Source organism: Acyrthosiphon pisum, chromosome A1 (assembly GCF_005508785.2).
Source record: "Acyrthosiphon pisum isolate AL4f chromosome A1, pea_aphid_22Mar2018_4r6ur, whole genome shotgun sequence".
NCBI classification, from domain to species: Eukaryota; Metazoa; Arthropoda; class Insecta; order Hemiptera; family Aphididae; genus Acyrthosiphon; species Acyrthosiphon pisum.
Genome location: NC_042494.1, coordinates 166,524,167 through 166,539,657, shown reverse-complemented (window position 1 = coordinate 166,539,657; position 15,491 = coordinate 166,524,167). Strand labels below are relative to the sequence as shown.

At 29.1% G+C, this 15,491-nt stretch overlaps 1 protein-coding gene across 1 annotated transcript in view; it reads right to left on the bottom strand.

Annotated features, from left to right (window-relative positions):
- The window catches only part of LOC100568839 (intraflagellar transport protein 172 homolog), a 110,000-nt gene that overhangs the window by 10,930 nt on the left and 83,579 nt on the right, over positions 1–15,491 (bottom strand). Inside the window, exons 29-30 of the mRNA XM_003245979.4 lie at positions 13,498–13,704; positions 4,213–4,437 (exon numbers count right to left, since the gene is read on the bottom strand). Of these exons, the coding sequence (XP_003246027.1) occupies positions 4,213–4,437; positions 13,498–13,704 (432 nt within the window). The remainder of the gene's footprint in view (positions 1–4,212; positions 4,438–13,497; positions 13,705–15,491) is intronic.

Below are 15,491 nucleotides of genomic sequence, written 5' to 3'. Positions count from 1 at the left end.
TGGTAACACGGTGACAACAAACGCATGGTTAGAGTCCTCTTAACGGAATATACGATTTTTTTCTGAATGACGATGTAATTTCAAATTTATAAAAAAAACGTCGTACAAAAGTGAATAACAATGCATTATAATATCTTATAATATGGGATTTTTTTTCTGAATAACCACCCCTACCCACCACCCTATATATATATTTATTTCTTGCACGCTTCTATACATAATGCACAACGCGTTATATTATTATTTATTATTATTATTATAATATACATTTTATTATATACTATCTAATAATATGAACTATAATACACGTCTGTACGCACGCCGTCTACGTACGTACGTATTGTTACTAAAATGGAATTTATGAAAATTGTACAGTCATGCATGTGCATAGTTATACATATACATATTATTATATTATATATGCGCGTGTGTACGACAACGACAATTTAAAACTTACGAACTGAACGGGTTGGCGTTTGAATTGCAGTAGGCGAAACGTTGCATCTGTAATTCAAACTGAAAATTCCCAAGAGCGAAAAAAGGAAATTTATGTACCTATCTATTTTTGTTTTTTGTTTTTCAGAAAAGTTCAAAAGTACCTACTACTGTTTTCCATTTCAATTTTGATGAGGCTTTAATCGTACCTTCAATATTTTGTTCCGGTTATTGCATTCGGCCATAATTCTTATTATTCTAATAATTCATACACCGGCGGTATTAGTATTATAACAATAGGTACCTACTTACCTAGGTATCAGTACTTAACGATGACTTTTCGATCGGTTAATTATTAGGTAAGTCAGTATAATACCTTGCATACCAATGTGTAAAACCATAGAATTCGCTATTGACACACCAAGTAATAGGTACTGTGAACGTTTTATTTTTTGATTCTAATTTATATTTTTATCGTTATTTTGGTTGTTAAATTACATTATAACAATAATTTTGTTGTTTTATAACGTTTCAGGTCAGTTTATAAGCATAAAAAAAACTCTGTTCAAAGCCTACTTTCATTAAAAAAAAAAAAAAATATGGAGGCTTTGTGGAAGTACTCATATATAGTATACATATAGATATATTTTAGATATTTTACGAGGGAAAATTTTATAGCTCTCAACTAAACACACAGGACGATAAAAACCTTTTACAACTATTTATACAAGGTGAATTATGGTGTTTTTCTTTTAGCTTCGAGCCTTAAAGCGAAACAGAATAGTCTACTGGCCCATCCTATATAGGTAGTATTTTTGCAGTAATTTTTTTAAACTCCATTTAAAATTTAATGTCGTTAAGGAAAAATTACCTTTAAAAGAAACATTTACAACCACCTAGGGGTGCTACAATAATTTTATTAAACTTTTTATGTTTAATATTTAATCCATTTTGGTTTTATAATATGAAGGGAACTTTGGTGAGAATTTTTAATATTTTTCTACATTATAATAACATTATCGGTCGAATAAAAATGAAAGTTTAAACAAAATAAAACATATATTTATTTGTAAAAGCTATAATTACGCTATTTGCATCGTTTATAACAACGTTTGTATGTTTTTGTGTTATAATAACGATTTACATATTCTTGATGAAAAAAAAATTGTTGTCCCGAGACCAAATTTATATTATTATACAACGATTTTTGTTCAACTGTAGTCTGTGAATTTATAGGCATGATTATAATATTATAATATGTAATAGACACGTTCAAAACGCTAAAAATTAACTGTTAATGCTACTAAATATTCAATTAAAGCCAGTTTGAAGCATCTTTCTGACTAACTTTGATGATAATAACATTATACAATAATATAACTTAAATCATTGATTGGACTATAGGTAATCTATTTTCCATGTAAATTGAGGGAAGTATTTTCAGTTCAAAGGTGCTTCTGCACGAACAAAATAATGGAGACTAGGAAACTATAGGGACTGGGGAGGAATAAGTGAAAATATTCAAGGAAATTACAATTTTTTCTTAACAAATATTAGAAAATGTTGGAAACTAGCCGCTTGTTATTAATTACCATCAGGTAATATTACAAAAAATAATAGCATACTTGTTATATTGACTTTTACTGTAAGTGAATTCAGTAAAAAAAAAAATGGAACTATTATAAACTAATTAGGTAGTCATAATCAATTAGCTATTGATCAACAACTAACCATTAATTAAAAAAAAAACGCCCTCACTAAATATTATGCAAAAGTAAATTTAACTTATAATTAAAGTATGCAAATAAATCTTTTAAGTGAAAATTGTAATATTTGTGCAAAATTTTTTAATAGCTTGTAAAAAAATACGTTTCGATTTATCACGAAGAAACAATATAATTAATTTTTTGAATTAATAAATTTCTATAAAAAAATCCCTTTAATTAATATTCAGAAAATTAATTGAATTGTTATAATACCTCTCACCTTAATTATAAGTTTAAAATGTCAATATTTTGAAAGTTGTAATATTATACACCTCCTATAATACGTTTATTCAAGTGGCGAAACACTGTAATTCGCATCACCCCGTGACTTTTAATTATTAATTTTTCGTGAGACATTCTTTTGCGCATATATTTATAATTTTTTTTCTCGATTACAATCGAACCTTAAGGCTTACGGCTCTCGAGATCGATATCCATCCGAACGCGTGACATGAGACCTTATTAAAAAATAAAAAGGAAGAAGTAAAACGATTTTTGAATGGCGGAGACAATACGACGATTGTCGTACTTTGGACACTGACAGCCAGCCGACTTACATACCGAGTTTTTATATGGGCCACTTTAATATTATTGCCTTTATTTCGTTTTTCCTATTTATTTTTTCCCCAACAGATTATTATTAAACAGAGCATGATGTTATTTCGTATGGGAAAAACTTCGCGTGACATGACAAATTGTTTTATAAATTAGTATAGTATTAGAAACGCATACCACTCAAAACGGATAGAAACGTCTTATAATAATATTATGTCCGATGACCTTAGATTGAAATACGGTTTGCTGGCTGTAGTAGCTATATATTATAGGGTTACCAAAGTACACGTTTTGGGAAAATCAATCGGAATCTACAAGGCCGTATTTGAGGAGGGGTTGGGATCAACGAAACTTTTCTTATATAGTTAATGAATTTAATTTATGAAACAAAATTAATTTTAATAATTTACCATGTGTCCCTAGTTATATTATTATACCTAACTATGTATATTACGTTTGTATTGTTATACCTGATATCATTGATAATCGTAGGAATACGAATTTTGTTGGCATTTATTTTGGTATGGCAATAATATACATAATATGTCATATACGATATTTTATCGACGGATGACGAGAACTCATATTGAAGACTATTATATACCATTACCTATTGCCGTTTTTCGCCGAATACTAAATGTAATATATTCTGAATTTTTTCCAAGTAAAACTTTTCTTTACCAGTTACTACGTTACCAGTTTTGACTTTAGCACTAGAAGTGCAAAACGCGCATTTTCTATCATGAAAAGATTAAAAAAATATTTACGAAACCCATTTGACCAAGTGTATGATTGAAGTATGCCTTACAGGTCTTACTAGCTCTTTTGAGTGTACATAAGCAAATTTAAATCAAACCAGATTGATCGTTTCCAAAAGAAAAAAAACTGCTGTACCTTATAGGCACTATAAAAATATTTAATTTAAAATTGTATACATTTATCAAAAATGTAATAAATAAAAATCTTTATTTATATGTATTATTATAATATTATATAAGTACCTCCATTTTTTAAGTTCATTTTTATATATTATGAAAATATATGATTTGGTTTTAAGCCCCTCCCTAATATTTGTTCCAGCTACGGCCTTGGGAATCCACAAGTAAACTGATTTGTATTCGGTGGTGTTGAAATCGCATTATTTTAAAATTTCAAATAGCTGTATGTAACTCATACACTTTTAAGTTTATGACCAGGGACAACGAATTAAAATGACTTAAAAAAATTTAACTATCTATACCTTGTGAAATAAGGCTTAATATTTTGCCAAGGTGCATTATTACGCTTGGCACACCATATTTTTCAAAACTTTCACTTTGGTGCCCCCTGTAAGTATCACAGCAAACCGTATTCCAATGTAAGGTAAATCAGAGGTTAAGGCTATCACAATACAGTTAGTGGATTGTACACGATCTCTAAAATAATATGTTATATTATATGAGTTTTTGTCTTTCACCTGACTGACGTCTCGGTCCATGGCGTTCGTCAGGATCCATTCCCTGACTTGTTCGTGTTGTTCGTTTTCCACATGCATGGTCTGCGGTAGCGGTACGTTGGTCGGGAAGTCTGTGCCCTGTAAGTCTGTGTCGTCGATCATGTCGTTCTGTCCATCCGCTATGGCGTCCGTCAAATCCAAATAATGGTTCAAGAAAACGAATGCCTCCGCATTGCGGTTGCCCTCCTGAAACGGAACGAATATTTAAATCGGTTATCGGGACGTGGGACACTTTTCGTATGATAAAACATATTTTAACGAAAATAATAATATATCGTCGTGAGCGAACAAGCCGACTGGTGCAGCAGATGGCACGTTGACTATTGTCTATTGTTATTTATTATAAGTAATTTCATTTCATTTCGATCGTAACAGCGGCATCATAGCTGGCCGTATCTTACGATTTGAGAAGTGTTAGGTATTGTATATAGCTGTGTTTGCAGTAATACCTAAATGAATTGATTAGGTAAAATAGTAAATGGATAAAAAAAAAATTAATATTACATGTTATAGTTTTATGGGTACGTATTCGAGGAGTTAGTAAACTTGAGGTATCATATTAAATACTATTTAGATAAGAGTTTTGAGGTGATGATGAAATTGATTAGGGTTTTAAATTTTAATCGAATTGCGAAGTGAGGGTTGGGTCCACCAATTGATTACGCCAGCACTTACTCGTACAGGTATAGTTTTTAAAAAATATATTATTATTATCGTTGCTGCCAGCTACCAATTTTTACCTGCGGTTATCCTCGTTACTCCTTAACTTAGTTAAAAAATTTATTTACATTTACCCCAAATTTATTTAACACCAAATAATACATTTTTTAATATTATTATGTATACTATTCATACAAAAATTATAGCCATATAGGTTTCTCGTTGAGCTTGTCATGCATTGTACACAATTGTACTACTATGATATAATAATAATTACTCAATACTTCAATAAGTATATATTTTATAATATAAATACTAAATTTACTAATTACTCACAATTTTTAATTTCTGTTAAATATCCAAGTTTTCTATTTTGTGCCGACTTGAAAAAAATGTCAGCGGTATGACTATAATAAAATCGCAAATTACGCTATCAACAGTGTCTATAATTGTTAAAACGATTAGTGAAAAATGAAAATACGATTTGTAATTGTTGTATTCGAGAAGTCAATAGGTATACGTATTTCACCAAACTTTTCTAGTCCGTCAAGTTAACATATTTTTCTTGGCATGAAAAACTATAGTCCAACCCTAAGTTACCGAAATTTACAACTTAAAGTCGACGGAATTGTTACTGGCGGAATCAATGCACTTTTGCCCCTAATAAAAAAGGTCTGACGGAATCGATGAAATCCCAAGAGTTGAGAACTGAAGATATTTGGTCCGTGAACCTTTTGTGGAAGGTTGCATTTTATTTTAAGATTTTCGTAAGTACGGTACGGAATTCAGTTATAATGTGTTTTACTGTAAGGTGAACTCCTTTCCACGAAAGGTACATTGTAGGTTTTTTTATCCATAATATAGGAGCCTGAGTGCGAGACGCCGAGATGGGTATGGCCGATACGCCATACGTAACCCGTCAGTGGTTATCATTACTTTAATATTATAATACACACTATTAAAATCAGCCGAGACATTTTACATCCTCTAAATCGACGAAATCGAGAAAATGAGCAATACTTAAAAAATGCAAAATATTTACGTCCTATTGCAGCGGTTTAACAATTATTATAAAAATTTGTTTTTTTCTCCATTTCGGGTAGGTACCTAACGCTATCGGTCGAACCACTGACCAGTGCGGTGTACCTACTTGCCACGTCCCTTTATGTATGTTTAAAACTAAACGTAGGAATAGCAAAGGTCGAAAAGTAATTTCGAGAAAAGAAATAAAATTAATCCAATAATTTTTTTTGGGAAATCTTTATCATTTCAGGCTTAACCGAGTTGCGTTCAGAATAATTATTATTAAAACGCAACAATTGCTGAAACCCAAAATACTAATTTTCCACCATCGTTTTTCGGGTCCACTTTAATCGGCGCACGACTTGTGAATTCGAGATTAAGTAATGCAATAATATACGAGTTTGGGAGTTCTGCAGACCACATAGTGCGTATATACCTATATCTAATAAAATATACCTACATATGCCATTATTATCTACTCGATTATAAGTTATAAAGATAATATTATGATTATAAGGTATATATTCGCCGTACTATAATACTATTGATACGCGCGAGGGATATCGCAGGTGGGCGCTCGAATTGCATTATAATATTATATTGTTATAAAACAACGGCGTTAATTAACGGACCTATCTAAAGTGAAATTAGACGAACATCATCATCGGTTAAAATCGGTCGTTGTTATTTTAGACACGAAACGGATAACGTTCGCATACAGAATACTGCACCGTTTACTATATACACACATACCTAGCTACATATAATACATATTTATATATTATGCAAACATATATACATACATATACGATATACGCGTATACAGTATATACATATATTCTCGTCGTATTATTATTATTATTATACCGACGACCAGCTACCCGTCTACATTGTTTTCAGACATACACGTAAATATATGTATATATATATATATATATATATATATATATATATATATATATATATATATATATATTATATACAATACGGGTAGGTATGCCCACCTACCTATTATTATTATTATACGCCACGTAGCCAATTTGTTGGTGCTAAATGCGCGGGGATTAATATTGTTATTTATTCAAGAAAATTACGTTTCCAGAGTGGGGACAACGTCTTTTGACTCGTAAATTCGGGAGTTTTACGCGCAAAGAGATGATATATCATAGAAAATAACATTTCGTTGTATTACACACAGAGTAGGTTGGTAAATAAGTTAGCGTTACCTACCGCGCCGCCTTCGTTTTTTATTTTTTTTTTTACTTCTCCCCCCCCCCTCCCACATCCACCGCGAACCATTCAACCTGTGTAAAGCGACACACCCTTCACCGTGTCGTCCACGAGATAATTTATTTCATCCACCTAAACGCGTATACCGAGTTTGTTTTTTAATTTTATCGCACCAAATTATTACAGCTGGTAGTGAAAAAGCGGTATTATTGTGTACCTACCTACCTAATTTCGAACCATATATGCAGGCTGCGTTTGGGGGTAAAACGTTTGTATAACCGTTCGATACTTATAAACGTTGTAAAGTTTTTTTTACATTTTTTTTTCACATCCTTTTAGAATATTAAAATATAATACTCCGTTTTTGTTTTATAGGATATTTTTTCAGGTTAGGTTCAGTATGCAAACATTATTATTTTATAATCGATGTTAATCCTTAACTATAAAGCAAACCACAGTTTTTTCAATCATAATCTTAATCATTAATGCATTTTTGTTCGTTGAAATTATAAAGTTTTATGAAACAAACATACCTATACCTATACTAGCGATTTGAACATTTTTACAACCGAGAATTGAAAGATACTTATATTATTATGCTTATTTGTTGACACGAGATTTTTACAATTTCCGTGTGGAATAGCTTTCAACTAGTATAGACCTACTTACATTGATTATTTAACGACTAGATGTCCTTCTGTTCTGCCCTTGTGAAATAGATAAATAAATATTATGAAATTGAAATTATTTAAGTACCTACCTATTCATATTTTAACCCAACTTTATATACATTAAAAAATTATTATATATTCATTATTTAATATTTTGTTTTTAAAATATTTGAAATACTTTTTTATTATTTACTAACGTTTTATTTTTATGGCAATTAACTGTTATTCAGATACTATAATATTTCACTATTACTATATAATAGAGTACATGTCTGAAAATAATATTAGGTATGTTAACAAGACGAAATATATTAAGCATTTTATTTTTACATGTCAACATGTTTGAATCGATTACGGGTTTCGTTAAAAATTATCACCAGATGGCTTCTTGTTTCTTATTACAGAAATAATTCGAGAAATCTGGATTGTCTCCATTATTTGTTATTAAAAATCATTATATTTTAGACTCTGAGCGATGAATGTATTGATATTATTATATTTATTTATTTTTTATGTGTCTGTCATCACCTTTTAGGACAGTAAAAATGCTTAAATTTTCTTTAAAAGTATCTTTTCTGATAGGAAAGTGAATTTAGATGGTACTTTTCGAAGGTCAAAAGTAAAAATCCAAGTAGTTTTCAAAATCACGGCGAAAAACAAAAGAAAAATTAAGGAAAAACGGGTTTTTTTACGCAAAATCGGTTTTCGACAAAATCGATTTTGGTTTTTGGAGTAACCAATCCATCCATTACAGTGACTCACTTGTACCTACTGTATAGCAGAACGACACCCACTTTCCCACCTTTTTATAGTTGGTTTCTGTTTGTGCAGTTTTCATATTATCCATCATTTATGTTTAATTGTATTCATTTAAGATTATTTAATGAAATGTTTCAATGGTATATCTGAAGCTCAATCAAAAGCCCCTCCCCCGGGCGGGGTTGATTTAAAAATTTGCAATCAACTCAAAATATCACTAGTACTCCACACGCTTCCTCCACCTCCACAAATAAAAATAAAGATTTTTCCAATGAGTGGATTCGATTTTAATAATTTTATCTTTTTTTCTTATAATATTCAAAAGCCTAAAAAAAAAAAATACAAAAAATGAAAATGTAATATAAAGTCATAACATAGATAATTTTCTTTATTTGCAAATCGATCTATAATTGGTTTGAAATCCGCGTCAATATATTATTATCTATGTGGGTTAAAATATTCAATAAATCCAAATATGCAGTTAGTTTGCATAAAAATCGCCTGATATCCCTTAATTGAATCTAATTTTTGGAACCACTGATAACAACAAATTATCAACAAACTCAGGGATTTATAAAAACCCCACCGGTAAATAAAATCCAATCAAGGGTCGGCGTGATCCAAAAATTACCCCTCGCCCATCGAATATAACTAACATTAATTAATTATACATATATTTTTGAATCAAGACGCGAGCGTCCATTAAAAAAGCTGATTTTTAAAAAGTTTTTCTGTAATATCTTTAAAATTCTAATTTTATGTCTTGCGTAACATTTTAATATAGGTATACTTTTTGTTTCATCATTTAATCAATTTTCCACAAAAAGTTAGCTAATTAGAAAATCACAAAAAAATCGATCTTATATTCTCGTTAAATCACGAAGTAAGATATTAGAAATACAAATTCAGCATAATATTGTAGATTTTTATGGTTTTTGATATATTTGTACGAAAACTTTACAACTTTAAAGAAGTAAAATAATTCTATAAACTTATATACCTACATAGAGTATATACTAATACGAGCTTGTTATTCTTATGTGGAATAAATCTGAACATTGCTACAAGTAAAAAGTTATATAATTTATAACATAATATGTTTATGTTGAAATCATTATTATGACTATGTAACTTAGCATAATATATTTTAAGAAAAATGTATTTATTATGTCCCTATGAAATTTAATGGCACAATAAAAAGTAAAACTTTTCCATACAAATAAATATTACAATGATGTGAATTTTCATCTATCCGGCATAATAATAATAATTGGGCTATCTTGAATTTTGACTTTTATGAAATGTATTTCACTGATATTAAGAGACGTAGACATCCGCCATTTTCTCACCATGTGTTATATTATTATTCTTATTTGATGTGTTACGCTTGAGATTAGTAGTATTATCTATAGTGTTATAAAAAACATTTTACACTAAATTTCTAATGTTCTTAAATTAATATCTATTTTTTTTCTGGGTCACCTTATTTTTTTACTTTTTCAAAAAACTACAAAAATAAAATGTTTGTCTTTTTGATCCGAACGGATTTATATATAATAAATATGATCACATAAAATATAAAGCACGGGGCATGACGTGAAAAAATCCGAGTTATTTTGTTTCAAAATACTTGTGGTACAATATCATCATACATAATATTATAAGGAGCAAAGAGACAAAGTCCCGTTGACTGTTATAATCAATTTCAAGTTTAGTACTTTCTACTTTTTCTACTTATATGAATTGTATGTATATATTTTTTTAAATTTGTTTTTACCACTAAACTAACAGTATTAACTGCTAATACTTTTAGGTTTTTGTTTATGAATAAGTTTATAACGGAGTGATTTTAAGTTAAAATAAACTCTTAGTCATTAAGTAGATAAAAGTAATTTTTTTTAATGCTTGGTATAATATACGTGTTTGTGCTTAAGCCTTTTAATCACCTTAGTGTTTAGTTTAGAAAAGTTTTTTTAGTACATTTATGAATTAATGATATTTTATTCTTCACTATGAAATTAATTTGACTTGAAAGTGCGATAATTTTGTGGAGGTAACTTCTTTTCAATGATATTAAACTAGTGCTAAAAATATTACATCTGATCAAGAAGTCTTTTATAATAATAATGATATTAGAATTACAAAAATGTATATTTGAACAATTAGACGACATCTGTTTTAAGTATTATTTTGTTCAAAAAACTTTTCTCTCTGTAGGTATTAAAATTTAAAAGTAATAAAAGAGAAACATTCACGTTAAGTTTACCTAGACATGATGTAATATTTATACTTATACTTATTATTATTATTATTACTTTATTTATTTTTCTTTCAAAATAGGCTATATAGTTAGGTATATGAAAATTCCATTGTCGTTATTATTATTTTATTTCATAATGAAATAATATTTTGTTTAGCGTATTTTCTTATTTTTAAATTAGTTGAGAATACGGAGTAATATGATATAGCATTATTGTAACTTAAACATGTATTTATATATTTTGTATTAATATAATAAAAAAATAAAAAATAATGATTAAAAATTAAAACTCAATGATAATTGATTGAAAATGACTTAACGACTAACGAGTAATATAGCTGTATTATATGCGGTAAAAAGTATTTATGATTGATTAGTTTTTGAACAAACAAATATGATTAACTATAATATCTTAATTTATGAAAATTGTTTTTATTTTTAATTTGGAAATGAAAAATTATTAAATTTACATCATATTCATATTATGTCGAAATTGATGGAATGAAATTAATTATAATAGTTAATTATACTGCGCATAGGTACTAAAGCGTAGACGGGCCACCTGAATATCACGAGGAAAAAAATTACATCTCGTTCACACAATAATATAACTTCTCGATTGATTGACAATATTTTCTGGTTAGCACTAGATGTTTGGTCGTGCTATATTGTTTAAACGATATAATTTTTTTGTTGACACTAGATAATTTTTTTGTTTGAACGATAAAAAATATTGTTACAACTACATAATTTTCTTGTTGTCGCTAGTTGATTTTTCATTTTCACAACATAACTCCAATCGATTGATTGACATTTTCTTGTTGGCACTACCTAGATGATTTCTCGAACGCTCGAAAAAATATATCGTTTGAACGATATAACTTTCTTGTCACTAGTTAATTTCTCATTTTCACAACATAACTCCTATCGATTGATTGACATTTTCTTGTTCATTGTTGGCACTAGATAATTTCTCAATCGCTCGACAAAATACATCGTTTGAACGATATCATTGTTTTGTTGACACTAGATAATTTCTCGTTTGAACGACAGAATATACTATTATAATGACATAATTTTCTTGCTGTTACTAGATAATTTATCGTTTTCACAACATAACTTCTCGATTGGTTGGAAACATATTCTTGTTAGCACTAGATGATATCTCAGTCGTAAATAGAAATTATATACGCCAGTCGTCAATCCCAAGTATTATTATTGATAAGCTGTGTGAACTTTTGGACATTAAGTTTATTTTCACTCTAAATTTGACTCTAAATAAAATGTGACCGCTAAAAAAACACAATTTTAATTTTTTTTACACCTTTAAAAGTATACGGGGTTTCATTTCGGAGGCCCTACAAATAATAATGTTTTTTCGTGAAAACGAGAAATTATCTGTTAGTGACAACAAGAAGATTATATCGTTATAACAATATGATTTGTTGTACACAAAAAAGAAATTGTTGTCATTCAATCAAGAAGCTATTACATTTCGAGACGAGATGTAATTTTTTTTCGTGATAATCAGTTGGCCCTTCTAGTCCGTACATAAGTCCTAGACACATAGTTATTCGTGTTTGCAACAATAAATAAATATGATTTAAGCGTACAATTTTTTTAGTATTTTTCTGATTTTACATTTAAACGTATGTACATAATATTATGAAATAATCATTGTAAATAGGTAATTATAATTAATCTAAGCTATAAACTCACACGCGACCCGTTAGTTTATTTTCCACGTATAACACAACTCTTCCATAGTTAAATACGATTATTTATGATGTTTATGACTTTCAAACATAACACAATACGATAAGAAAAACATTGTCCATTAAATATTAAAATGATTTAACATTGTAGATTTTTGTTTTGTTTACTCATGGTGTACGATGTCGGAGCTCTCAAAAAGGAATTTTTAATGTTTTCATTGAGATCTGTCTAGGTATACCGTATAATATTATATATTGCGTACACTTATAGACAAATGATTTCCGTTCGTTATCTTATATTCTCTTTATGATTATACCCCTGAACTTTGATTTTGAATACTATATTAATTGCCTTAAATATCACGAATGCACGTAACTCCTTCCCTTATTTTTGATAATATAGGTACCATCTAATATTATACTATAAACATAGTGAAAGCCTTAATTGGATAGTGAGCAGCGTGGTTTATAGAATGTACCAAAGTTGTTTTGAATGATTATAATTTAAGCGCAAGCATGTTTGTATTTCAATGCACGGCGCCTGTTCGAAATATAAAATATATATTATATAATATGGAGATGCCTATAAAGGCTTTGATTTTGTTTTAGTGATTTCACGTAAAATCACAATAATAATTACAAGACGACAACACTATATAATAATATGTGATTTTCAATACATAATTTTCTCAGAAATATAATTCTCTTCTGAAGTTCAAACAAAGACCGCTAGCATAGGTATAATATGATTATGCAATAATTGTTACCAGCTTAAATTACAATTTGGCCGGATTAACCGCGAGTGTTATGATTTCCACAGAAGCCCTCGGGGGATCTGAGGAAATACATACTCAATATTATATCGTATAATTATTATTACTATAAACGCAGTCTAGCTATTTGTCTAATTTTATTAGCCTTTACGTACTCGAGTTGCAATCCCTGCTTCGTAGTATCCCTTATCCGCTGGAACGATGTCCGTGTATCTCAAAAGAGCCACCAATAATTTCACGACTAATGCGCTGAGGGATGATATGTCGCCAAAAGCACATCGCATCGCGTATAAATGGGATACGAACATATACTTTTCGAACTCTTTCCTGAGTTCCGATTCTGGTTGGTTGATATTCCCCATCTGGAAAACGGTTACCATATTATTATATATTACTGGTGGAATATTGTTTCAACGCCAATTTTTTTTCCAAGTATTTATAATATAAACATTGTGTTAGGAATTGGACCGTATCCAAGCCACATGTCCCGTTCATGTCCTTCATGTCCGAAGATAAGAACTATTTCGTGTGACGTAGGTATACCTACTAGATCGATTGACATATTATAATAAGAAGTCGAATATATGGAAACTGAGCATCGTTCAAAACCCACGGAAAACGCGAACGGTATAGTTCATAACCACATATACGTACATTTTACACCCACGTCAAATACCACTCACAGAATTTTGTCCGTAAATTGCTTGGAATGGAAATGTTGGAGGGTCGATAATATTCAAAACCACGCACAAATGACTGACGGTTAAAAATCAAATAACTTATTATACTATTATTTAATAAATCACCGCAATCAATAATAATTGTGTCAATGTAAATTAAAGAAAAATATATAGCTGATATAAGATAAAATAAAGTAGGTATATGTTTTAGATTGTATTTAAAATACATTTACATGTGGAAGTTTTATTACGACTATTAAAACGATGGTTTTATATAAAGTTTGATATTAAATTAAATAGTTATTTCACTGTTTATAAATTGATTATTTTATACAAATGAACATTTCTTTATCTTTATACTATCTACTTTACGTATTACGTGTATAGGTACTTACTCTACGAGGCTTTTTCTTATTTTAGACAAAATATGACTATAATATGCTTTATTGGTACATAGGTTATATCAGTGTATGCGGTATTGAACGGAGTGATTTTTGGGAAAACTGTGCTTTATTGATGCGTAAAAAAGTATGCAGATTTGAACGACGACCTTTTTTTATGGAAAGTGTATGGTATAATGATGACCACGGTAAAAACTAATAGAGTAAAGCATATACGGTACAGAATATAGAATAATATCGATTGTTCGTTCCGGGACAGGTTATAGTCTTGTATCGCCAATCGTTTTGAATTTGTTCGATGACTGCGTTTGAAAAATTATGAACTCGGATTTAATTTATTATTAAAAAAAATGTGTAAAAAGTTTATTAAAAAACGCGTAAAAACAGTTAGATTTTTTTTAATGACCCGTGTAAGCAGAATAATTTATTATTCAATACTACAATGTACTATTGAAATTTTAGTCTTATTAATTTATGAAAATAAAACACCTGTCAAAGTATATTATAATTGTTATAGTATTTTGTAGTTATTAGAAAACAATAATATTTTTTGTACTTTATATATAGTATTATATGCAGCGTGTTATTAACAAATATATAAAATTGCCATTAGGTTATTATACTGTAGAGTAAATACTAAAATATTTTAAATATCCGTGTACATAATATTATGACTTTAATACTGGCTGAATAATTATGTAAACGGTATCTCAAAAATAGTTTTGAATTTATTGCTGAAACTGTAAATTATTGCATGTTTCGTTGCGTACCAATAACAACAAATAAATTGTATGATATATTCGAATTCAAATTATAACCTTATGCTCGGATATTTTTTAGAAATATTATTGTCTGAAAAAAAATATACACAGAGATCTAATAAAAATAAAATATTATGTATTACCGACATTACCACAACATAATATAGATAGGTAGTGTGAATTCGCGGAATACAAGACTTCTATATATACATTTGAAGTTGATATTATATTATGATCTTTGTATTTTTTGGTTTTTTTTTTTTTTATATTTACTATTCAAATTCAGTTGGATCTATCCCGCGATTGG